Here is a 25,621-nt window from a genome sequence, read left to right on the forward strand (position 1 = left end):
GGCTGCTGTCGAGGCCCTGTGGTGGATCGCCGCGGCCCCTCCTCCCAGAGCAGCCTCCTTTTCCCGCGTGAGCTGCCTCTGCTGCTCGGGCCGCCGGGGGGGAAACATGGCGTCTGCCCTGGAGCAGTTCGTGAACAGTGTCCGACAGCTCTCGGCTCAAGGTGAGGCCCTGGGCCGCCGAGCTGGGCCTGGGAGGGCCCCCCGGGCCGCGGGGACGGGCTTGCATCCCTAGCCGCCAGCGCGGACGGCTGGGACGTCCCTGTTAGTGCCGAACCTCGCCTCCGGGGCTGGTCTCGGGGTTGCGGCGCTTAGACCAGGGCGGGATCGGGCGAGGCTGAGTTCAAGCAGCCCTCTCGCGCTCTCGGTCTTCGTTGCTCTAGTCTGCCGGCCAGTGTGCTCGGCCGCCTGGCTATCTCCCCTCCCTGGGGCCGCCCGGACCCTCCTCCCCCCGGCCCGGGCCCCTTCCACTCGGGCGCTTCGCTTGACAGTTTTGGGGGCGGTGACTTCCGCTGGACGCCTTCCCGAGCGCCCGTTGGTCTCTTCGGCCTCCCTTCCCTGCGCCGATTGGTGCACCGCCTCGTCTGTCCCGGTGGCGCCTGGCCGCCTCCGGCCTAGGCCGCGGGTAGCGGGCGCGAGGCGAATCCTTTCTGGGTGCCTTGGCTCGGAGGCTCGCCTTGGCCGGCCGGCGTGCCCTCGGGAAGCCTCCGCGCCTATTTTAGTCCCGCTGAATGCCGAGGGAGCACTCACTCGTAGGGCTGCATTTCCAGGGGTAGAACTGTGACCATTATTACTTAAATTTTCGTGCTTTTTGGTTCATTCAGCTCATCACCTGAGTATAGAGCGCTGGACTCCGAATTAATTAGCTGCAGGCTGTGAAGGTCCCTTTAAGCACCCTGTTTCTCCATCTCTAAAATAAAAATAAGACCCTACTTCAGAGGGTTGTTGGGATTGAATGAGAGAAATCATGTAAAAGTACTTGAAACAGTACCTGTTATTTCGGGTGCAATAGATACAGTTGCAAATTATTGCTAACAGCTGTTAATTGTAAACTTCTAGGAGCTGCCTGACCTTGGATAAGTCACCTTTAATCTCTTGAATCTCTTTATCTCCATTTGTAAAAATGGAGGAGTGCGATTTACCTCACTGGTGCAAGTTAACTGACCGGGTTGAATCCATGCCTAATGAAATACTTTTTTCCCCTTATTACTGATAGAAACTAGGTTCACAGGTAAGGCACAAACTTGCAGCCTCCATGAATGAAGGAACCATTCATTCATTCGTTTATGCTACAAGTATTTGGTTTCTCCTTCCTGGGGTGTTGTATGGTTATTTAGATTTGGGTTGGAATCCTGACAGTGGCTTCTTGGGCCAGTTTTCTCATTTACAAATTGGGACTGGGACTATTTAGCATCAAGTGAGATCACTTATCTGAAAAGCTCTGTATGCGTGCTCTGGGAGTCACTGCGTTAGGAACAGTCAGGCAGAGATAAACAAGATACTTTCACTGCCTATGGCTTCTGTGCCTCATGCTCAGTGCATAGGAAATGTTTATGAGGTTTCTGTTTTTTCTGCACTTAACTCAGAGTTTCCTAACATGGACCTTAAGTGAAGGGAACTTCATAATTTCCAGCTTTCTTTGATTAGAGGGAATTTCATTGGCCACATCTTTGGGCTCATGTCAGATGCACCCTGTGGCACTGCACTTACTGTTAATTCTTCCCTTGGCCCACAGTAGTTAACTATCTTACGATTTCATAATGACCCAGCTTTTATTTTAAGTCTCAGCTCTATATTGGCTATTTAATTGGGGGAAAATGATGGACTGAAATGCTTGTTTCTGTGTGGTTCTTATTGTAAGTGTAATTATAGAGTAGTGAGTAAAAAGGGGGGGGGGGGAGCCAATTATTTAACTAGAAGAAGCTATTTTGTATTTACCAGTGAGATTTGTAATAAAATGATGGTATTTTCCTGTTCAACTTGTGTTATCATGAGAGATAGTACCTAATCAGATCACAGATTTTTTTTATTCCTGCTTTGCAGTGCATGTGATAATAATAGTATATTTCTTTATTTTTAGAAAAAATTTTAAAGTATAGTATAGAAGCCTCAGAAACAAAATTACCAAGCTGCAGTCACTTGGATTTTAAATTTTTTGGTATTCACGTGGGGTTTTTTTTGGGGGGGGGGGGGGATATGGGAAAAAATCCCTCAGCTACTAAATAGAAATAGCTGATATATATAGCTTGAAGTTCAAAATGTGAAAGAGAACTATAAAGGAGGAAACTTAAGAAGTTGTTGCCCATGCCCTTTTATACATTTTTTTAAATGTTTATTTATTTTTGAGAGAGAGAGAGAGAGTGAGTGAGGGCCAGAGAGCAAGGGAGACACAGAATCCGAGGCAGGCTCCAGATTCCGAGCTGTCAGCACAGAACCCGACATGGGGCTTGGACCCATGAACCGTGAGATCAGAACCTGAGCTGAAGTCAGATGCTTAATCGACTGAACTGTCCAGGCACCCCTGCCCATTCCCTTATATAAACGCCACACACACCACCAACCACCACCAAAAAGACAGCTAGAGGAGTTTGGAAGTCTAGAGTGTGGCCATTTCGGAATGTGTCTCGGAATAACCCATCAAAATCAGTGAGTCTACTTCAGAGTACCAATTCAGGCCTAATTAGATTCTATACCTTAGTTGTGAAAACGTAACATTGTGGTATGGGGGGGTGGGGAATCGGTGGATCAATTAGGAGATTAATTAACAGGCTGTTGATTGATTCGCTGGTAAGTAAGCACTGTATTCTGAAACTGGGGACATGAGACAGCCTCTCCTCCTGAGTTTACCTGAGTTTATGTTGAGTTACCTAACCACCACAATCCTAGGTGATGCAGAGAGGGCACCGAGAGAACACATTTTTCAAGTTAGCTCGGGGAAAGGGGGTAAGATGAGGGTCCAAAGTCCCAGGCCGATTGCTGCATGAAGTGTATGAGTCAGGTAGTGGAAGACCCAGGAGAGCAGAGTGAAGGAAGGAACAGCAAGCTTGCAGAATAGGATGTGTAGAGGCAGAAAGGTGAGACGACATGGAATGTTGAGTGAATTTTGTGAACTCAGTGTGACTAGAGAGTGTGTGTTGGCGGAGAGAGGGGTGGAAGCAGGTGGTAAGGCTGGGGAGGTGCAGCAGCCTCTTACCAGGCTGAAGCATTTGGACTTCTTAAAGCCTTTGGAGTAATTTGATTGGATTTTCCATTTTGGAAAGGTCATACAGGTACAATATGAAGTATGGGTTGGAGGAGAGAAAGAGTGAGGTAAGGGGACCGTTTAGAAGATTTATGATGTAGTCCAGGCAAGAAGTGATGAGGGTCTGAATAAGGCAGGGGAGAGAGAAAGGAACGGAGCCAAGAGACTTAGGAAGGAAAATTAAAAGTAAAATCGTATTTGGTGGCATTTTGGATACAGAGAGGGAGGTGAGGGTGGTGGTGATAGTAATGTGTGCATTTCTGGCTTGGGGAATGGAAGAGGGAATAGAGGAAAAGTAGAAACTTTCAGGGCCAGAAGGAAATAGGAGGTCTAGTTTTGAGTCAAGGCCATTTCACTTCTCTGACCCTGCTGACCCATTTCCCCACCTGAAATGTAGGAGATACAAGAAGTCACCTTTAGATTATTTCTTGCTCTGAGGAATGAAGTCTGTGGTTATAGGGTTTCTCTAGTTTGGTTAGTGCTGTAACTGAATGATGGTGTTATTCCTGTTTTCCAGGGCAAATGACTCAGCTTTGTGAACTGATCAACAAGAGTGGGGAACTCCTTGCAAAGAACCTATCCCATCTGGACACTGTGCTCGGGGCTCTGGACGTACAAGAGCACTCCTTGGGTGTCCTTGCTGTTCTGTAAGAGGCGTCTCCTTTTACAGTTTAGTGCTAAACCTGAACGCTTGCTAAACCTGAACGCTACAGCCTTTCTGGCTATAGGTGTTTTTGTTTTTGTTTTTGTTTTTTTGGTGTAGAAAGTATACCATGTTAAACAACAGTGAGCTCTTTTGCACAATTATAAAGTCAAGTCCTCATAGTTACATTTTACTCCTCCTAGCTAATCCTTGTTTGTTATATTTTCAATTTTGTTATTTTTTAATTCTGTTTATACACATTTTGAAATTTATTAAAAATTTTTTTTTCATGTTTTATTTCTTTTTGAGACAGAGAGAGACAGAGCGTGAGCAGGGGAGGGGCAGAGAGAGAGGGACACACAGAATCCGAAGCAGGCTCCAGGCTCTGAGCTGCCAGCACAGAGCCCAACGTGGGGCTCGAACTCACAAACCGCGAGATCATGACCTGAGCCGAAGTCGGACGCTCAACCGACTGAGCCACCCAGGCGCCCCTTGAAATTTATTTTCAAAAATAAGTGGCCATCTCAGTTGTGAGCACTACAGTTTGCATTTATCTGAATACTTTTATTCACATAATCTGTCAGATTGTCCACATTTTCTAACTTGGAAAGAAACTAGGGAAGGGTGATGGAATAGGACACAGTGGACTATGTTGAGTGAAATTACCAGCGATCCAAAGGAACTTTGCTTCAGATTGCCTTCAAACACGTTCAAGCCGTTTAAGACCAAATTAAATAGACCTCATTTCAGCTGGGGTTCCTTGTAATTCTGTGTGCTTGACAGAATTCTTTTCCTTTCGATGTTTTAGTATTAGAAATTGGGATGTTAGGGTTGTCATGAAAGTTGAAGCAATATAAATAAACTGAGAGGAAATGGACTTAAAGCGAGGGTCTGGCTTCGCTGGCGCAGGGACCCCTGAGACAAAGATGTGTCGGGAATAGAGTTTAGAGAAGAAACTTTATCAGCATGAAAGGGTCAAGAGCAGTGCTCTACCACACAGTAGCCACTAGCCACAGGTGGCTATTTAAACGTAAATTAATTAAAATTAAAGCTTCAGTTGCTCTGTCGCACTAGCCACTTGTCAAGTACTCAGTAGCCACCTGTAGCCACTGCGTTGGACAGCACGGATACAGAACGGGTCTACCGTTGCAGCAAGTTCTTTTGGATGGTGCTGGTGGGTAAAGATTTTTACTGTCTGTGTTTGCTGGCTAGCAAAATGGATAGCGTGCATATTTTATGCACATACAACCTTCTATGTGGCTGTGTATCAGGTGAGGTAAGGTGCATGACAGCGTTTTGAAGCTATAAGGCATTTTACCATTGTATATCTGTAAAAGAAAACCTGGAGAGAACCCTGAACTTGTTTCCCAGTACCCTGGATTTGAACTATGTTCCTCCAATTATAAGCCGTGGGGTCCTGAGCTGCCTGTTTTTATTTATAAGATGGAAATCACAATGCCGTGCTGATCTCTTGTGAAGCCCAAATGAGATCGTTTGATTGCATGTTGATGACGAGAAACTTCAATTACAGATGTGAGGTGACATTGTTAAGTTGAATGATACTACAGAGAGGAAAAGACAAATGCAAATATGTAGGAGAAATTGGGTTCAGGCAGTAATACCCATTTTGTTTTACTTGAAGTTACTTTCAATAGTTCTCTAAAAAAAATAAATAAAAAGCTGGAAGTTTACTTGTAAGCAATACCTGAGTGGTAGTAGCTTATCTGATTTCTTCCCCAAAACCTGTCTCTGGTCCCCTCTCAGAGTGTTTGTTGAAAGGCCCCATCTGCCCAGTGACTCAGGGTGGACCACCCACATCCTGCCTCTTATCTCCCCCACTCCTCTGCCCTTCACATCAGCTGGTTCTTTCTCCCATACGGACCTCAGCACCCCTGAAGTACAGTCACAGTCTCCAGCCAGTTGGAACTTCTCAGTCCTTGTGCCCCTTCAATCTGTCATCCTTAGAGCAAGAAAAACGACTGGTTTGTTGTTGTTGTTGTTGTTGTTGTTGTTTTAATGTTTGGTTATTTTTAGGAGAGAGAGAAACAGAGAGAGTGCGAATTGGGGAGGGGCAGAGAGAGAAGGAGACACAGAATCCAAAGCAGGCTCCAGGCTCCGAGCTGTCAGCACAGAGCCCGACGCGGGGCTCAAACCCATAAACCGCGAGATCGTGACCTGAGCCGAAGTTGGATGCTTAACCGACTGAGCCACCCAGGCACCCCTACAACTGGTTTTTAAATGACTAAATAGCCCTAACTACATGGGAGCTCAAAAGAAAACTGGTTTTGAAAACTTTGGGTTAAAAGTTCATGTTCAGTTCCTTCACGAATATTAGACAACCTGATATTTGACCTCGTTTAATGGAGTTTTCTTTTTTGAAAATTCTTTTTTGGGGCGCCTGGGTGGCTTAGTCAGTTGGGCGTCTGGCTTCGGCTCAGGCCATGATCTCACGGCTGTGAGTTCAAGCGCCTCATCGGGCTCTATGCTGACAGCTCAGAGCCTGGAGCCTGCTTCAGATTCTGTGTCTTCCTTTCTCTCTGCCCCTCCCCTGCTCACGCTATGTCTCTCTCTCCTTCAAAAATAAATAAACATTAAAAAAAAAAAGTTCTTTTTTAAGCATATTTTTCTCAGCCTTCATATGTGTCTGTGTTCTGTGTTTTGACCTTGCAAAGAACCGGGCCAGTCCCATATACTCTTTCCTAGTTTTTAAAAATATCGGTGACTCATTTACTTTCATAGAGCACTGGAGATAGGATGAACTTCTGGCCCCAGTGGCTTCTTCATTTTCCCTTGTAAAATATCAGGAGGAATTGATTCTTTTCTCTTTATTCCAGATTTGTGAAGTTTTCCATGCCCAGTGTTCCTGACTTCGAAACCTTATTCTCACAGGTTCAGCTTTTTATCAGCACTTGTAATGGGGAGCACATTCGATATGCAACAGACACTTGTAAGCCAACTAACATTTTGTTATTTCCCACCGAATGCATTTTACCTGTGTAGTCATTGATGTTGTCAACATTTTGTCCTTGCCATCTCTAGTTGCTGGGCTTTGCCATCAGCTGACAAACGCACTTGTGGAAAGGAAACAGGTAAGCAGTGTTAGTCCAATATTTTAAGAAATCTCTGATTTACACAACGAACTCCTTTGTTAAGGTTCCAGGTTAGTACTGAGTATCCTAACAGATCTGTGTGGTTGCCAAGCATCTGCTGTGAGGACCTCCAGCTCGTACATCAGGTGAGGCCTCTCAGATGCATGGGAAGTAGGGCCTCAAGGGAGGCTGCTGCTGGCAGTGGATGTTTTTGGAGCTACGGTTCTAGTGCCCTTTATGTAGCAATATACTGGGTTTTTGTTTGCTCAGACTTTGAACTTTTAATTATGACATTTTAGCTTTACAATATGAAGAATCCCCATGTACCTTTCACCCAGATTCTCCGGATGTCAACATTTTACCCCACTTACCCTTTTCTCTCTCTCTTGAGCCATCGGAAAGAAAATTGCAGATATGTTACCACTTACGCTGAATACTTCAATGAGTGTTTCCTAAAAATTAGGACATTCTCTTCTACAACCACAGCACAATGATAAATATCAGGAGATGAACGTTGATATAATCTTTTAAACAAATCTGGCCGTATTCATATTTTGCCACTTAACTTCCCTAATGTCCTTTACAACAGAAGAAAATCTCAGGTCATGAATTCCATTAGGGTGTCCTGTGTCTTTCATCTCCTTTAATCTGAAACAGTTCTTTGGTCTTTAACTTTTGTGATACTGACACAAGTTATAATTTGGAGTGTTTTCAATTATTATTTGAAATTGAACTTTAAGATGGAGCTTGGAAGGAGACCAGACAGAAAGAACCATTTGGGATTTTGTAGGAATATTAAACAAATTGTGGTTTGAAAGAAATGGTTAAAAAAAAATCTTTATTGAAAACCTCATGTGAGTTATTTAGCTATTTTATATATACATGTATAAGTATACATGTGTGTGCGTGTATATATATATATGTATATGTGTGTGTATACATGTGTGTGTGTGTGTGTGTATGTGTGTATGTGTATATATATATATTTAACGTTTATTTTTGAAAGAGAGAGAACAGGGAGGTACAGAGAGAGGGGGGACAGAATCCAAAGCGGGCTCCAGCTCCGAGCTGTCAACACAGAGCCCAACAGAGGGCTCGAACTCACGGACCGCGAGATCATGACCTGAACCAAAGTCATACACTCAACCAACTGAGCCACCCAGACGCCCCTTATTAGCTATTTTAGAGTCATATCTCCTATTCAGAAACTGACTCCCTCACTTGAAACTTTGTCTTATTATTTATCATCAGGGCAGGAAATGATCTGTTTATAAGTTATGATATCTGTTTCAATAGTCATTTATAATCCATTAAGAGATGGTGGTGGTGGAGAGAATTTACAGACGATATCTAGACTGCCCTATGGTAAGATGCCAACATCCTTAGCCATAGTTACGCTTACTAAGCATAGGCTCTTTATTGTAAATGATTTGGAAATTTTTTGTTTGTTGCAATGTAAATACGATGAACTGTTGACAAAGTAATACTGCTTTTGATTATTGATCTTCATTGTAAGAAAAAAAGGTTTATAACCCCAAAAATGGTGCTGAATTACTCTAAAATAGTGTAAGAAACAGCTCAAGAAAGCATTTTTTGACTGAATAGGGACAGATATTTCCTGAAAGAGTATGGAAACCTCATATTGTTCTTTAAAGGAACCTATCAATTAGTGTTATTTTTTATTTGTAAGTGACAACATAAGATCCAATGTGCTGCCATCTTTGAGAACTTATCTGAAAGAGATGTCATTTCTGACAGCCCCTGCGAGGAATTGGCGTCCTTAAGCAAGCCATAGACAAGATGCAGATGAATACAAACCAGCTGACCTCAGTCCACGCTGATCTCTGCCAGGTAAGCAGCAGAGGAGTGAGTCACATGGGGTCAGAGGTAGAAGTTGGGCTGTGCGCTTGCGCAATAAAGGAGAGCAATTTGGTGGGGACTGCGATGTGTTCTAGAAGTTGAAATGCGTAGGGACGTTATCAGTGCGGGAATTTGCAACTGGCTGCTAGAACGCAAACTATCGAATGGGTCTCAGCCAGCGGGCTTCTGAGATGAGTAAGCAGACCGGTTAATGTTTGCGATGTTAAAAATGTCCCAAGTCACTTTTACTTTATTTTATGTGGTTCAAACTCCGGAAGGCAAAAGGGAAGGTGGATAATGAAGTCACCTTGCTCATGAGCCACCCATCTCTTCTTTCCAGAGGAAATCAGTGTTAGTTTTTTGTGTATCCTTCCAAAGATATTTTATGCACATATAAGCAAATATGTGTATTTTTCTCTGTTTTTTCATACCAGTAGCAATAATCTGTATGAACTCACATGTACATTGTTTTTTTTCTACTTGATGTATCTTGGAGAGGTCTCCGTATCAATGTTTTACGGCTACAGATTATACCATAATGCTCTGGGTTTAACCAGCTCCTGTGGGGTATGGATTGTTTCTTTAATAGCGTGGTACCTGGATTATTCCAAACACATGTTGTAGTTTCACATCAAGGTGCTTTCTTTCTATTTTTAAAAAAGCTTTTGTGCTTGAGGTATGACCCACACACAGTAAAGTACATTAGTCTTAATTGTACAGCTCTGAGTTTGTACCTGTAACTACACCTGTACCAGCATCATCCAGCTGCAAAACGTTGCCATGTGCTTGCTGTCTTGAGTTTGACTTGAGCAATTCCCTACGCTTACGGAAACGATTCAGAAATTAAAAAGAAATAATTGAAGAAAAACTGCCATTTTTATCACACCATATTGGTCTGTTTCTATTCTGCTAATTCAAAAAGAAAAAGGACTCACTTGTTTGTGCATCTGTAAGCCGAGTGGGTGCTGGGCAGGCTAAGTAATAGCTGAGCTTTAATTCGTCTGTGGAGTACTTTATCCCCTGCCTGCGTAGTCTTTTATAAACACATGCTGTTTTGTTCTGAATGCTTAGGAAAACGGAGTAATGTGTCAACACTTAGAACAGTTTTAATCAGTAAGATGGTTTAAAATGTTTTCTTCAGGGGCGCCTGGGTGGCTCAGTCAGTAAGTGTCTAACCTTAGCTCAGGTCATGATCTTGCAGTTCATGGGTTCAAGCCCACACGTTAGTGCAGAGCCTGCTTGGGATTCTGTCTCCACTCCTCCCTCACTTGCTCGCTCTCAAATTTAAAAAAATAAATAGTAAATAAAATGTTTTCTTGAACTTTCTGGAATCTATGAATTTGCTCCTGCTAAAGCCTGCCAAGTACAATTAAAATGATGATTCAATGTAAAATTTTTCACAGCTTTGTTTGCTGGCAAAATGCTTTAAGCCTGCCCTTCCATATCTTGATGTGGACATGATGGATATCTGTAAAGAGAATGGAGCCTATGATGCAAAGCACTTTCTATGTTACTATTATTATGGAGGGATGATCTATACCGGGCTGAAGAACTTTGAAAGAGCACTGTACTTTTATGAACAGGTAATCATCTCTCTAAATGCCCCTGAGGTTCTGTTGAACTTGTATGCTCGAAGAAGTGCACAGCTGGTGTGGATTGATCTTGGGCCTCTGAGTTTCAGGTGGAGGTCCTTTCAAAGATCATCTGTCTGGGATCATCGTGTACATGGTGGTAAACTGTCCTTGAGTTGAAGGGCAGTAGGAGTGGAGGGAAGAGCACTAATGAGTGGGGTCTGATCTAGGCTTTGCCACTCATATCCTGTGTGATTCAGGTTAAGTTCTGTATGTCTCTTGACCTTTACACAAAGGGAAGAGATTGAGCTGAATGATCTTTGAAATGTCTTTTTGTTCTAAAACAATGTGTGGTGTTTTGTTAAGTTTTATTTATTTTAATAAGTAAAACAGTCTCATGGTTCAAAATTCAAAGGGTATTGAGCATACAGTGGAAAGCCCCTACCTGCTTTGTCTATGTGATGGCCCCTGGTCTGTGTAATGACCTGTATAGTGCATAATTTGGTAGAATGTTTTAGAGTCTGAAAAAGAGATACAATATTGGCTAATACTAGAATTTTAAGAAATTTGTCAGAGGTTTAATATTTCTTATATTCCTATCACATATTATGATAACAAAGGATATTCTAAGCCTTGAAGGAGCTCACAATTTAGTTGAAAATGCTAAGACATAAATACACATGCATGTATTTATTAGCATTGCCTCAGGGAATTGTCACCAGAAGGTGCTGTTGGGCAGGGATGATGTCATTAGAACATGTCTAGCCAGGAGCATTCAACTGGCTCCGTCGGTAGAACATGCAAGTCTTGATCTCAAGGTCGTGAGTTCAAGCCCCATGTTGGGTGTAGAGCTTACTCAAAGAAAAAAAAAGGGGGATGTGTCTAGTCAAGTAAGGGCCTTCAAGGTGACTTCTCTCTTTTTTTTTTTTTTTTTTTTTTTTTAACATTTATTTATTTTTGAGACAGAGACAGAGCATGAACGGGGGGAGGGTCAGAGAGAGAGAGGGGGAGACACAGAATCCGAAACAGGCTCCAGGCTCTTAACTGTCAGCACAGAGCCCGACGCAGGGCTCGAACTCACGGACCGCGAGATCATGGCCTGAGCCAAAGTTGGACGCCTAACTGACTGAGCCACCCAGGCGCCCCAAGGTGACTTCTCTTTAAGAGTACATAGTCAAAAGCTTTAGTTCTTCAGAAAATTATAAACATATTTCATAGTCACTGGGCAAATGATTTTATAGTCCAGTATGATAGCTGACAACATATTGATGATCCAGAAATATCAAGATGATGAGGGCTTTGGAAAAGGCAGGAAAGTATGTAATGCACTTAGAAAAGATATTTCCATCCCAAATAATTAAAATGTTAAAAGTAAAACATTTTTGATACAGATAGGAACGTTTTTGCTGAAAATCTATTTATACCCTGATTTTGCCTTGCCCAGCATTGTCTAGTGTTAGGGTACTTCATGCAACTGTGTTTTAATAATATACATGAAGCTATAGATGGTATTAGTACCTTGATTTCAGAAGGTGATACAGATTTCTTACTGCTTAAAAAAAAGAATCCAAGAGAGGGATGTACTTAGTGGAAAAAAATCCGATCATTCAGCATTACATAAAGCAAAAAGTGAAAGAAAGCAGCTTTGTCTTCTCATATCACACCACACATTGACCTACTTAGTTTACTGGTCTTCGGTTGGTGGGAATGTAAGTCAATTGCAGTTTTTCACTGTTGAAGCAATGCTGTAGTAGAAATCATTGCACGTGTAAACATATGCGCTCATTTGAATGTTTCTGTAGCATCTCAAAGAAGCACCTTGCAGGCTCAGTGGTTTGGGTTTTGCTTTGGAATGTTTGAGCTGATTTGGGTATGATAGTTTTCATTTCTCCCTGACCTTCATAAATCCGGGTGAAAGAGAGTAGAAAGTCAGCCACAAAAGAGGAGAAGACATTTGCAGATCTCTGATAAGAGACTTGCAACCAGAATGTACAAAGACCTCTTACAACTCAACAGTAAAAAAACTAAAATTTAAAAATGGCCAACGAAGAGACATTTCTCCAAAGAAGATACACCAACGACCCATCGGTACATGAAGAGATACTCCTCATCATTAGTCATCAAGGACATGCAAATCACAACCACAATGATACCACGAGGACAGCCCGAATTAAAAAGAGACAGCCAACAAAAACGAGCATTGACAGGCAGGTGGAGAATTTGGGATCCTCATAACTGCCGACGGGAGTGTGAAACGGTGCAGCCACTAGGGAAAACAGTCTGCAGCTCCTCAAAGTGTTAAACATGTTTGAGTTACCACCCTGGCCCAGCAATTCCACTCCTAGAAATATACCTGAGAGAAATGAAGTCAAATGTCTGCCCCAAAACACGTACACTGATGTTCGTGGCAGCTTCGTTCGGAGTGGCCAGGAGGGGAGACAACCCAGATGCCCGTCACCTGAGGATGAGTAAACAAAATGTGGTCTGTCCATATGGTGGGATATCATCAACCATAAAGTGGAATGATGCACCAGTACCTGCTACAACACTGAAGAACCTTGGAAACAGAGAGGCCAGTGACAAAAGACCACAGATTTATCTGAACTGTCCAGACTAGGCAGATCCATAGGGACAAAGTGGCATGGTGGTTTCCTGGGGCTGGAGGGAGAAGAGAATGAGGAATGACTGCTAGTGGATATGGGGTTTCTTCTTGGTGGGGTGAAAATGTTCTGAAATTTGGTAATGGTAATAGTTGCACAGCACGGTGAATATACTGAAGCCACTGTCTGGTATACTTTAAGAGGGTAATTTTATAGCACGAGAATCCGTTTTCAAGGCATTATTAAAAATACTCATAGGGCACGAAATGTAAGAATTGTTTTTAATTAAAGTGATACGTGTGGCTGATTGATTGCCCTTTCTGCCCTGGTGTGCTCTCTCTTCTCTTGCTCAGGCCATAACTACTCCTGCCATGGCGGTCAGTCATATCATGTTGGAATCATATAAAAAGTATATTCTAGTTTCTTTGATATTACTTGGAAAAGTACAACAGCTACCAAAATATACGTCTCAAATTGTGGGTAGATTCATTAAGGTGAGCTTTTTAAATTGATTTCTTAGGTGACATGTTAAGTCCATAAGGAAATTATAATGATACGTAGTTCTGTAATTTTATTTTATAGTGATTTGGCTCTCCCGGCAGCTTCAAGTTAGCAGACATTTAATACGTTTCATAGTGGACATTATTGTCTGGGAGCTGCTGTTCTTGCAGAATCTTGGCCTCTATTCCAGTCCATGCACCCTCTGATCACTGACCGGGGGGCGGGGGGGGGGGGGGGAATGTTACTTAGAAATCTGTTTTCAAACTTTTGCTCTGAGTAATTATTGCCATAGATGCCAAAGCTCCTGTAAAGGCTGATGATGATCTTCTTCGTTACAGTTTAGCGAAAGTACTGAAAAGACAGTGTTGAGTTTATGGAACTGCATCTGCCCGAGTGTTAGGAAATCTTTCTAGAGCCCCTGCATGAAAACCACAAGTTCTGCTCACTGAACTTTTGTTTCCACTGAGGACCCAGCTTTGGACCACATTGAAAAATAGATTTTTTTTTTTTTTAATTTTGAAATACATCCTCATGGTTTAGAATAAAATCGGGCAGTTCAAAAGGTTATAAGGTCACAGTCATTTGGATACAATTTTAACCCTGTTATTCGTACAGAACTCAGAATTTCAGGGTATCAATTTGAAAATCTTCCTGATGAGAAGATTTTTATGCTGTCTTGTTGCAGACAGCCCTGTGTCCTTCACTACAGAGCCTTGCTGTGGTTCTTAGGGCTCTGGGCTGCCTAGTCACAGATGAGGGAGGAGAGGAAGGTCCCTTGAATCCCATGAAAGAGTGAGAGGCAGGGTTAAGTTTAGGGTAGCCATTCTCAGATCATTTGGGAGAACTCCCATGGTCCCTTGAGCTGGCCTGTTCGAGGAAGAGTAGTTGTGCAAGACGACGTCTTCATGACTACAGGGTGTCCTTCACAGCATTCGTGGTTTATGAGGCTAGCACCCATGGTGAAGAACACAGACTTCGGAGGAGAGACACAGATTTGAATCTGCTTTACACCTGTGCTCCTCATGACCCTCCCACATTCTCTCAGACCTCCGCCCCAATCTCCTAGTATTTAAAGTAGAGGATAATGTATATAAAATGCATAAAGCAGCTCAGGCTCTTAGGAGGCCCTCAGCTGCTCTTGGTTCTCTTGCTCCTATCTTCCTTTTTGTCAAAAATAGATTGTCCTGTTGCATCTGGTGAGGGGTGTGTGTGTGTGTGTGTGTGTGTGTGTGTGTGTGTGTGTGTGAGAGAGAGAGAGAGAGAGAGAGAGAGAGAGCAAGAGAGTTGAGAATGATAGGAATCTTGCCTTCTTTTTTCCCAGTGTAATTTATCAATAGGAAAAGAAAAAAGACGCATGCATTTATTAAGTGCAGTATACTTTCTCCTGCTATGCCGTCATTTGCTCTGAAATAACAAAGTTTTTTTTGACAATATGTCACTCCATAGTGAATTTCTATCTTTGGTCTTCAAAACTAGGCATTTGCTCTGGGTAACAATAGGTTAAGGTTAAGCAATAGGTTGCTTAGGTAACAATAAAGGATATTGAATATACTTGTGCATGATATAGCACCGTGTTTTCTTTTTGCTTCCTATACAAATTTTGTATCTCTAATGTTTTCATCTGATTTCTTCCCACCTTTAAACCTTCAGCCTCTTAGCAACGCATACCACGAGTTAGCACAAGTTTATTCAACCAATAACCCCTCAGAACTCCGCAACCTGGTGAGCAAGCACAGTGAAACTTTTACTCGTGATAACAACATGGGGCTGGTGAAGCAGTGCTTGTCTTCTCTTTATAAGAAGAATATTCAAAGGCTAACCAAGGTGAGGCAAGCGACGCCCTCAGATAGCATCTCCTGGTTCCCCGGGGCCTCCCCCTCTTCTCTCTCTTCTCAGTGCCGAGGAAGCAGATACAGGGATAAAGTGTGGCAGGATTTCTTTACTAAGCAAGAACTCTCACAACCGATGACTTAGAAAGAGTTTGATTTATACCTTTTGGTCTTTTCAGGGCTAGAACAGGGTTTTTGAGAAGAGGAACAGGTGAAGAGGAAGACAGGTAGGAGATACGGCTACATGGGGAGGCAGAGACAGGTAGCCCGAGAGAGGTAAACAGTCCCATGGGCAGAGGGGTGGCGCTAACGATGCAGACACAAGTCCCTTGAGACCAGCCGTGGACCCTCCCGGGCTGTGCTCATCTGTACTTGAACTTCTTGCTCGAACACTCAGCACTACCTCGACGTTGCCATTTAGGCCACAGATGAACGAGCTATGTGCAGTTGAACTGTAGGAAGTAATGAAAACGACCTGCTGGTTTTGGATTAGAGGAAATATGCTTATTACCCAGTGTTCAAACGGTACCAAAAAGTATGAGAGAAAAATGAAATCCCACGTGACCTCCAAAGGCATGTGCTGCAAGTAACAGGAAGCGAACAGCCGCTTCAGCAAACAGGATTGCTTTTTCCTCTTGAGAAGTAGTGTAGTCAGAGGGGGCGTTTCACAGCTGGCGAGAACGTGGTCAGTCTGGCTCTGGGCATACCCTTTACCCTGCGGCAGCCGCGGGACGGGGCGGAGAGGCAGAGGAGCCAGAAGAGGGGGTGTCTGCTGCTGGGTGCCCTCTCCGTGGGAGGGCCGCGGGGCTCTGGGTGGAGTGTCAGGCAGTGAGAGCCTGGAGAAGCCAGAGGAGAGTGGTGACAAGGGGGCGGTCATGGAGGCAAGTGAGCCGCGTAGGGGGGAGAGGGAGGAAGGCGAGGAGACGGCCAATGAACGAGAGGAGGAAACTCCTTCCAAATACTCTAGAGAGAGCAAGCCTAGCTGCCCCACTCACATACGGAAATCAGAGGATTTGTAAAAAGTTGGTTTGTAGAAGGAAAATGAAAGAGAAAGTAGCTCAAGAAATATTAGAAACAAATGTAACCTGTCTGCCAGAGGAAAACTGACTTTATCTATGGGCAGACAAGGCCGGGACCTAAGAGATTCAGGGTAACAAGCAGCCTGATTCTCCCCACAAAAGTTTTTCTTTTGAGAACCACTCTGTCCCTTGCTGTGTCACCATTGAGAGGTAGCTGTTGACAAACAGATGCCCCCTGCTTGTGACTAGCACTTGCACGTTAGCTAAAAGAGTCAAAATGTTAACACAGGTAAGAGAGGGTACCTTTCAGAAAAATGTTAAATTGCAGAATGGCAAATAAAAGTTAAATGAAGAAGGTTAAATCTTCACTGGTGGCTGTTGTACTTTTAGGCATCATGTCTTAGTGCCAGAATTCTAGAAGGGGGAATAATGCACGGATTTTCTAGCCACGCCAGGCTCTTTCTTATTCCAAAGTCAGAAAACCCAAAGTTTTTCAGAAAGTCTCAACAAGGAGACCGTGTGTCCATGTCAGTGACGGGAATGATGTTCTGTGACATTGCTGGCTGGAAGGCAACTAGGGACAAGGGGTTCTCACATGGGGCTGAAATCTGCCACTTCATGTTAATGTTTTGATGGACATTTTTCTAGGTTCTTCTTGCTTCTCTCTCTTCTCTCTATGTATATGGAGACACTCACAATTAAATGTGATTAGGGTTATGTTCTAAACCTCTTTCCCTGACAGAGTAAGCCTGTATCACAGCTCCCCTACATAGTAGTCTGTTTTATGGATGAATCACGATTGATTCATTCAACTGGTCCTCTACTGATGGACATTCAGGTGGAAGTTTCTCTTTATTTTGAAACAGGAAAAATGACCCATGTATTTAGAAATGTTGACTTTTAAGTCTTCATTTGTGTTCAACTGCTTATGTACTTTAAAAATTAACAATCACATTTTCTTGGATGCTACTCCCTGAACTAAAGTATACATAGACTTTTTGGTCATTGGCTTATTAATTTTCAACATCAGGGTTTTAACATGCTCTGCTCTGAAAAGGCCATTGCTGTAAATATTGCCAGCTTTCCTTAAAAAAGAGCACTTTTAATTTGTTCCTGAAGGGGAACATTTTCATCAAGTCCCAAGCAGAGTTGTGGGAAACACTGGCTTCCTTCTAACGCCCCATGTGTTTATACATTTTAGCTTGGCATTTTGAAGAACGAAAGTGATGTTGTCAATTTTATTTAATAGGTAGTATGTTTACAGTACAAAATTCAAAAGACACACAAATCTCCATGCAGGTCCTATACCCCAGCCACCCCTTTTCTTTCTCTCTGAAGAAAGTGTTGGCAGTTTCTTGGGTGTCCTAGAGGTTGTGTGCATATACGTACATATCCATACACACTCTCATGGGTACATAAAGTTTCCTTCCATTTACACAGCATGCCATGCACACTGTTCTTCATTGAATGGTGTACATTATCTTAGATTCCATTTCAGTTCATGAGAAGTATCCTTTTTAATTTTTTTTTTTTTTAAACAACAGCATAGTCATCTATAGACTCGATTATACCAGACGGCACCAACCAATCCTTCTAGGTGGTCCCGGTGCTGCAGTAAAGAACTTTGTGTGTGTGTCACTTCACTTGCGTGTCTGTGTAGGATACATTTCCAGAAGTCCTTACACCTCTAGGAAACCGAGGACTAAAATTTACACGGGTTTCCTCAACTCTAAGTCATCTTCACAACAAAACATTATTTTGCACAGTCACAGAAAGCAGATTTTGAGTGATTCATTAGAGCTCTGTACACATTTAGTGAAATTTATGTCCTCCGTTGTTTCTACCTGTGATTAATTCTACTTCTGAATTTCAGACCTTTTTAACACTATCATTACAAGATATGGCAAGTCGTGTGCAGTTATCTGGACCTCAGGAGGCAGAGAAATATGTCCTACATATGGTGAGTGTGTCTTCATTTCTAAAAAGTTCCTTGGTGGATTTTTGGCCTTAGAAAAGTAACAGGTGTTCATTAGAGAAAATACAAAGAGAGAGAGAGAAAGAGAGGGACATCCGGAGTCAACCTCTGGACACTGGTTTATTTCCTTCCAATCTATGGGGTTTTCCAGTCATAGGTACCCATGTGATGTACATGGTATGTCCCGTTTGTCCTCCTTACTTATATTTGTAAAGCACTTGTGAAGTACAGAGTCCTAGAGCAGTGCTACTCAACATGCTGCTCTACAGCGAGGACATGAACTCGTAGCTGTGTGGAGGTCAGGGCACACACACTTCTGCCCACACCGAGGAAGTCCTGTTCAGCTAGAGAGGGAGCAGTCGTTGACTGTGATGTGACTTGCGCCCCTTCCCTCCTTGTGGGCCACTGTCAGTTCATTCGTACGCTTAGAGTTAGCATTAACAATAAAGGGGGCTAAAGCAGACACTATCTCAGCACCTGCCTTCAGAAGTCAGATACTACCAGCATCCCTGTTTAAAGTGTCCCGGGTGCATCTGTCCACTCCCCAGATTTAGAGAAGCATTATTTAAATATGCACAGGGTAACCCACCGAGTTGATAGATTGTAATCTACCTACCTATTCAGTTATGTAAATACATGGCTAAGATCTGATCCGTCAGACCAGACTTATGTCCTCAGCCCAGGTCAAGCAAATCTTAGGTGTAGAAAGTCAGCATTTTACATTTTTCTGCTGATGATGTCCCCTTTGATTTTAGGAACACTGCCGTATCAGGATTAGGAATAATGAAACTACTTTCCACTGTGATAATGGAGTACTTTATTTCCATAGTGCAATTTACAAACGTTTTGAAGTTTTAATCTTTCATCCTAATTCTCAAAACACGTGCTCATCCCAAACAAACAAAACCTGTCTGACTCGACCAACCTTGGAGTGCTCGCTAGGAGCACCTTGCTAAACCTCCCCAGGGGTTTAAGCATCAGTGAGCCACACAGTACCCCCAGGAAACTCACTATTTGGTGGGTGAGAAGAAATACATGAGTGGTTATGACACCACCAAGGAGTCAGAAGCTATGCTTTGAGGGATCAAAGGAGGAGGAAGGGGCTTTGAACACTGCATGACCAACCCAGACGAACCCTGACAGGCTCTGGATCAACCAGGGGTGTTTTGTCTGCCAGGGGACATTTGGCAATGACTGAAGACATTTTTGGTTGTTACAGCTAGGGGTACTACCATCTAGTGGATAGAGGCCAAGGATGCTGCTGTACGTCCTACGATGCAGAGCACAGTTTCCACGACAGAGAATTCTCTGGCCTGGTATATCCATCCTGCCAAGCTTGAGTGTAAGCTCAAGACTTGCCCTAGAATATAAGGTCTATGAGGGTGGGGATTTTTTTTTTTTTTTAAAGAAGACATTTTTTTTAAAGCAGTTTGAGGTTGATAGCAAAATTAAGAGGAAGGTACAGAGATTTCCCGTATGTCCCCCGCCGCTGCACATCCATGACTTTCCCTGTCGTCACTAACCCTCACCAGAGTGGTGTGTTATAGTTGTGACACGTGTGCGTGTGTCATGGTTGGTGAGCCAACCTGACACGTGGCCACTGCTGTACTTTGCGCAGGTTTGGACAGACATATAATGCTATGTATCCATCATTATGGTGTCACACAGAGTTATTTTTACTGCCCTAAAAAATCCTCTGTGCTCTGAGACAACCACTGATAATTTTTATTGTCTCCATAGTTGTGCATTTTCCAGAATGTCCCGTCGTTGGAATCATGCAGTATGTAGCCTTTACAGACCGGCTTCTTTCATTTAGTAATCAAGATTTAAGGTTCCTTAATGTCTTCCCATGGCTTGATAGCTCCTTTCTTTTTAGCGCTGAATCATATTCCATTCCTTGGATGTGGCACGGTTTATCCATTCACCTCCTGAAGGACATCTTGATTTGCTTTCAAAGTTTGGCAATTATGAGTAAAGCTGCCGTAAACATCCCTGTGCAGGTTTTTGTGTGGACATAAGCTTTCAACTCCCTTGGGTAAATACCACGGAGTGTGATTGCTGAATCAGATGGTAAGACTATATTTAGTTTGGTACCAAGCTGCCAAACTGTCTCCTCAAATGGTGGCAACATTTTGCATTTCCGCCAGCAGTGAAAGAGAGGTCTGATTGGCCCGCATCCTGACCAGCATTTGATATTGTCAGTGTTCCAGATTTTGGCCACTCTAATAGGCGTATAGTGGTATCTTGTTTTAATTTGCACTTCCCTGATGACATACGATGTGGAGCAACTTTTCATATGCTTATTTAACATCTGTATATCTTCTTTGGTGAAGTCCCTGTTCAGATAGTTGGCCCATTTTTTAGTCTGTTTGTTTTCTTGTTGAGTTTTAAGAGTTCTCCATATGTATTTTTCTTTTATTTTAAAATAATCTCTCTGCCCAGTCTGGGGCTCAAACTCAGGACCCCCGAGATCAGGAGTTGCATGCTCCACACACTGAGCCAGGCGCCCCAGTCCTTTGTATATTTTGCATAACAATTCTTTGTCAGATGTGTCTTTTGCAAATATTTTCTCCCAGTCTGTGGCTTGTCTTCTCATCTTCCTGACGTTGTCTTTTGCAGAAAGAAGCTTTTACGTTTAGTGGAGCCCAACTTATCCATCATTTCTTTCCTGGATTGTGTCTTTAGTGTTCTAGCTAAAAAGTTATCATCACACCCAAGATCATCTAGGCTTTCTCCTATGTGGTATTCTGGGAGCTTTATAAGTTTTGTGTCTTACATTTAGGTCTGTGACCCATTTGATTTAATTTTTAAGGATGTAGCGGCTGCACCTAGATTCAGTTTTTTGCTTGTGGATGTCCAGTTGTTCCAGCACCATTTGCTTGAAAGGAGGATCTTTGCTCCTTTGTAGTGCCTTTGCTCCTTTGTCAAAGATCTGTTGACTGTTTATGTGGGTCTATTTCCGGGCTGGCTATTCTGTTCCATTGATACATTTGTCTGTTCTTTCACCAATACCACATTGCCATGATTACCGTGGGTGTATAGTAAGTTTTCTTTTCTTTTCTTTTTAAGATTTTATTTTAAATAATTTCTACACCCAGTGTGGGGCTTGAACTCACAACCCGAGATCAAGAGTTGCATGCTCCACCAACTGAGCCAGCCAGGCGTCCCTTTAGAGAAGAGTCTTAAGGTCAGGTAGTGCCAGTCCTCCAACTTTGTTCTTCTCCTTTAATATCGTGTTGGCTATTCTGGGTCTTTGTCTCTTCATGTAAATGAGAATCAGTTTATTGATATCCATAAAAATAACTTGCTGGGATTTTGATTGGGATTGTGTTGAATCTATGAATTGAATTGGGAGGAACTGACATCTTGATGATACTATCTTCCTATTTAAGAACATGGAATATCGCTCCATTTATTTAGTCCTTTTGGATTTCCTTCCTCATCCTTTGATTTCCTCATAGATCTTGTACATCTATTGTTAGATTTATTCTTAAGTGCTTCATTTGGGGTGGGGAGGATGCTAACTGTATCGTTTTTTTTATTTCAAATTCTACTTATTCATTGCTGGTATGCAGGAGAGCAATTCACTTTTCCATATCAACCTTGTATCCTGCAACCTTGTTGTAATTACTTCTTAGTTCCAGGAGGGTTTTTTGTTGTTGATACTTTCAGGTTTTCCATATAGACAAACTTACCATCTATAAACAAAGACACTTTTGTTTTTCTTTTCCTAACTTTTTATTTCCTTTTCTTGTCTTCCTAGACTTCCAGTACAATGTTGAAAAGGAGTGGTATGAGGGTGCATCTTTGCCTGGTTCCTGATCTTTGTGGGGAAGCTTTGAGTTTCTCACCATTAAGTGTGATGTTAGCTGTAGGATTTTTGTAGATGTTTTTTTAAAATTTTTTTTTAACGAGAGATAGAGAAAGACTGAGCATGAACAGGGGAGGGGGAGAGAGAGGGGGAGACACAGAATCCGAAGCAGGCTCCAGGCTCTGAGCTGTCAGCACAGAGCCCGATGCGGGGCTCAAACTCACAAATCATGAGATCATGACCTGAGCCGAAGCCAGACACCCAACCGACTGAGCCACCCAGGCACCCCTGTAGATATTCTTTATGAAGTTGAAGAAGTTCCCCCTCTAGACTTAGTTTACCGGAGTTTTTATCATGAATTTTCACTGGATTTTATGAAGCACTTTTTCTGCGTCAATTGATAGGATCATGATCTCTTTAGCCTGCTGATGTGATGAATTACATTAATTGATTCTTGAATGCCCATCCCGCCTTGTGTACCTGGGGTAAATCTCACTTGGTTGTGGTATATAATTCTTATATATTATTGGATTTGTTTATATTTTCTTGAGGATTTTTGCACTTATGTTCATGAGAGAGGTTGGTCTGTAGTTTTCTTGTAATGTTTTTGTCAGGTTTTATTAATATCAGGGTAATGCTGGCTTCATAGTAGTTGGAAAGTATTCTCTTTGCTTTTGTCGTTGAAAGATCGTACAGATTGGTGTAATTTCCTCCTTAATTGTTTGGTAGGATTCACCAGTGAATCCTTCTGGGCCTGGTGGTTTTGTTTTAGAAGATTATTGATTCATTTTCTTTAATAGATATTGGCCTATTCCGATTGTATGTCAGGGATTTAAAAAAAAAAAATTTTAATGTTTATTTTTGAGAGACAGGGCATGAGCAGGGAAGGGGCAGAGAGAGAGGGAGACACAGAGTCTGAAGCAGGATCCGGGCTTTGGGCTGTCAGCACAGAAGCCTATGCAGGGCTTGAACCCACAAGCTGTGAAATCATGACCTGAGCCGAAGTCAGATGCTTTACTGACTGAGCCACCCAGGTGCCCCAGGAACTTTTTTCAGTAAACATTTATTGAAATATCACCTGCCCAGAGAAAAGTACACTTAAGTTTATAGCTAAATACATTTTCACAAAGAGAAGACACCTGTGAAACCAATACCTAGGTCAAAAATCAGAGTATCAGCATCCCAGAAACATCTCTCATGCCTGCTTCCAGCCCTACTCCTGGCTCGCCAGGTTCTTATCCTGGCTTCTCACATTCTATTTTGTATTTGTTTCTGAGCTGTATATAAGAGGAAATATACAGTATATATTTTGGGGGGTCTGGCTTTTTTTGCTCAATATTATGAGCAAAATGTTGTATGTGGCTCCATTCATTTTCAGGGCTACAGTATCTCACCGTGATTATACTCATTTCGGTTGTTTCTAGTTCTGGTTATCACAAAAAGAGCTGCTGTGGTAAACCTAGGTTTGCATTTCATTTGGGCGTGTTCTGTCCACGTTTAAAGAGGCAGCTCTCCGTGATCACACAGAGAATGATGTATTCCATTTAATGTGTGTTGGGCTGGTTGCTGTTTCATTAAGCAGCATCTGTCCCTTCCAAAGCTAGAATGTGGAGCAGTGTGTTAGGAATAACAAGTCCTATTCAAGACTTCCTGGTTTCTCACTTTTTAACTTCAGGACAGGATTTGGCTGTGAGGGTCAAATAACTCCTCAGTCATTGATGCAAATAAAGAACATAGCCGTGAAAACTACCTTGGAATCAGCATTAGCAGAAAAGTTTTCTTGAAGGATCAGAAGAGAATTTGTACGAGGGTGAACCAAATGTGTTAGGGTTTCATGTTTTAAGGTGCAAGGCACTTGGACGTTATGCTGGCTGATGCAGGAAACAAAAGAAACATACACAATTAAATCATGTGAAATGTCCAGAACAAGCAGATCCCTAGAGCAGGAAGTAGTAGATTGGTGGTTGCCAGGGACGGAGAGGATGGGAAAAGGAGTCACTGCTCAGTGGGGACAGGGTTTCCTTTTGGGTGATGCAAATGTTTTCGAACTAGCTAGAGTTTGTGGTTACACATTGCAAATTACATTGAATTGTTCACTTTGTTTTATTTATTGATTTATTGAGAGAGAGAGAGAGAGAGAAGGCAAGTGAGGGGGAGGGAGAGGGAGAGAGAACCCCAAGCAGGCTCCACGCTCAGCGCCAAGAGCAATGCGGGACTGACCTCACGACCGAGAGATCATGACCTGAGCTGAAATTAAGAGTTGGATGTCCAAGGCACCCCTGAATTGCTTACTTTAAAATGGTTAATTTATATTATGTGAAACTTAGCTCAGTAAAAAAAATACAAGAGCGGGTATACGTGTCTCTGTATGAGTTTTGTAGCCCTTAGTATCTGCAGTGCTGTCTAGCACATAGTAGGCATTCAGTAAATACTTGTTGACTAAACAGATGGTGCCTAAAAATAAACATACAAATTTATTTATTGTTTTTTATCTCCCCTCCCCCCGGTTATATTGAAACATTATATGTCCACATAGTATCTGAGTCTAAACTACTTTCCTGATTTCTTTTTTTACAGATAGAAGATGGTGAAATTTTTGCAAGTATTAATCAGAAGGATGGTATGGTCAGTTTCCATGATAACCCTGAAAAATATAATAACCCAGCCATGCTTCATAACATTGATCAGGAGGTAAATCTGAATGCCAGGTTTTGATTGATGTTTGAGATGCTGTATTTGAAATACTGCTCCCATGCTCCAGGATAATTTTAGTTGTTTGTTTTTTGAGAGAGAGTGCACGCAAGTAGGGGAGGGGCAGAGAGAGAGAATCCCAGGCAGGCTGTGCGCTGTCAGTGCCGAGCCTGATGCAGGGCTCAAATTCACACACTGTGAGATCATGACCTGAGCCGAAATCAACAGTCAGATGCTTCACCGACTGAGCCACCCAGGCACCCCTTACATACAGGTAGTTCCCAACTAGTTTCTGGGAACATTTTAGTTCCTACAAAGTTGTTTTGAATATGAACATTGCTTAACCCTCTTCCAGATCGTATGGTTATAAGTCAGTGGTGGGTTGGATTTCCCGGCAGCTCACCACAGCTTAGTTTAGCTACTGAAACACTTTAGGGTCTTACAGTCAGTATGCTTTTATCCACACCCAACCACCTTTCATAATGCAGAGCCTCATTTCTGCGGTAAAGTATAGTCAGAAGGTCAGAAACCTCTGTGTGTCAGGAGAGGGAGGAAGGGGGGTAGCTGGAGGAAGAAAGTCCTCCGTTGGGCATGGCCAGAGTGGTCCCTTTGCATCTTCTGAGGTCACGTGTTCTGACTGCCACTCTGGGTTCCAGACAGGAGTCGGGATTGTGTGGGCGTCTGTGTTTCTTACCTCACATTATGGAAGTAGATGGAACCAGATATCAAATCTCCGAAACCTGAAAGCAATGGATAGTAACATAGTAGACTTCCACACTCCTTGTTTTGCAATT

The 25,621-nt window shown here is 42.7% G+C and overlaps 1 protein-coding gene across 2 annotated transcripts in view; it reads left to right on the plus strand.

The window, feature by feature from the left end:
* Window positions 1-25,621, plus strand: part of COPS3 (COP9 signalosome subunit 3) — a 26,688-nt gene continuing 1,067 nt past the window's right edge. The window contains exons 1-10 of one of the 2 annotated variants that reach the window (XM_042965942.1): window positions 1-161; window positions 3,756-3,885; window positions 6,716-6,828; window positions 6,921-6,970; window positions 8,729-8,821; window positions 10,234-10,413; window positions 13,355-13,495; window positions 15,153-15,326; window positions 18,224-18,310; window positions 24,714-24,827. In XM_042965942.1, the coding sequence (XP_042821876.1) occupies window positions 107-161; window positions 3,756-3,885; window positions 6,716-6,828; window positions 6,921-6,970; window positions 8,729-8,821; window positions 10,234-10,413; window positions 13,355-13,495; window positions 15,153-15,326; window positions 18,224-18,310; window positions 24,714-24,827 (1,137 nt within the window). In that variant the 5' untranslated portion in view covers window positions 1-106. Of the gene's footprint in view, window positions 162-819; window positions 919-3,755; window positions 3,886-6,715; window positions 6,829-6,920; window positions 6,971-8,728; window positions 8,822-10,233; window positions 10,414-13,354; window positions 13,496-15,152; window positions 15,327-18,223; window positions 18,311-24,713; window positions 24,828-25,621 lie in introns of those variants that run through there. The other variant, XM_042965943.1, reaches the window with a different exon arrangement.

Source organism: Panthera tigris, chromosome E1 (genome assembly GCF_018350195.1).
Source record: "Panthera tigris isolate Pti1 chromosome E1, P.tigris_Pti1_mat1.1, whole genome shotgun sequence".
Classification (NCBI taxonomy): Eukaryota; Metazoa; Chordata; class Mammalia; order Carnivora; family Felidae; genus Panthera; species Panthera tigris.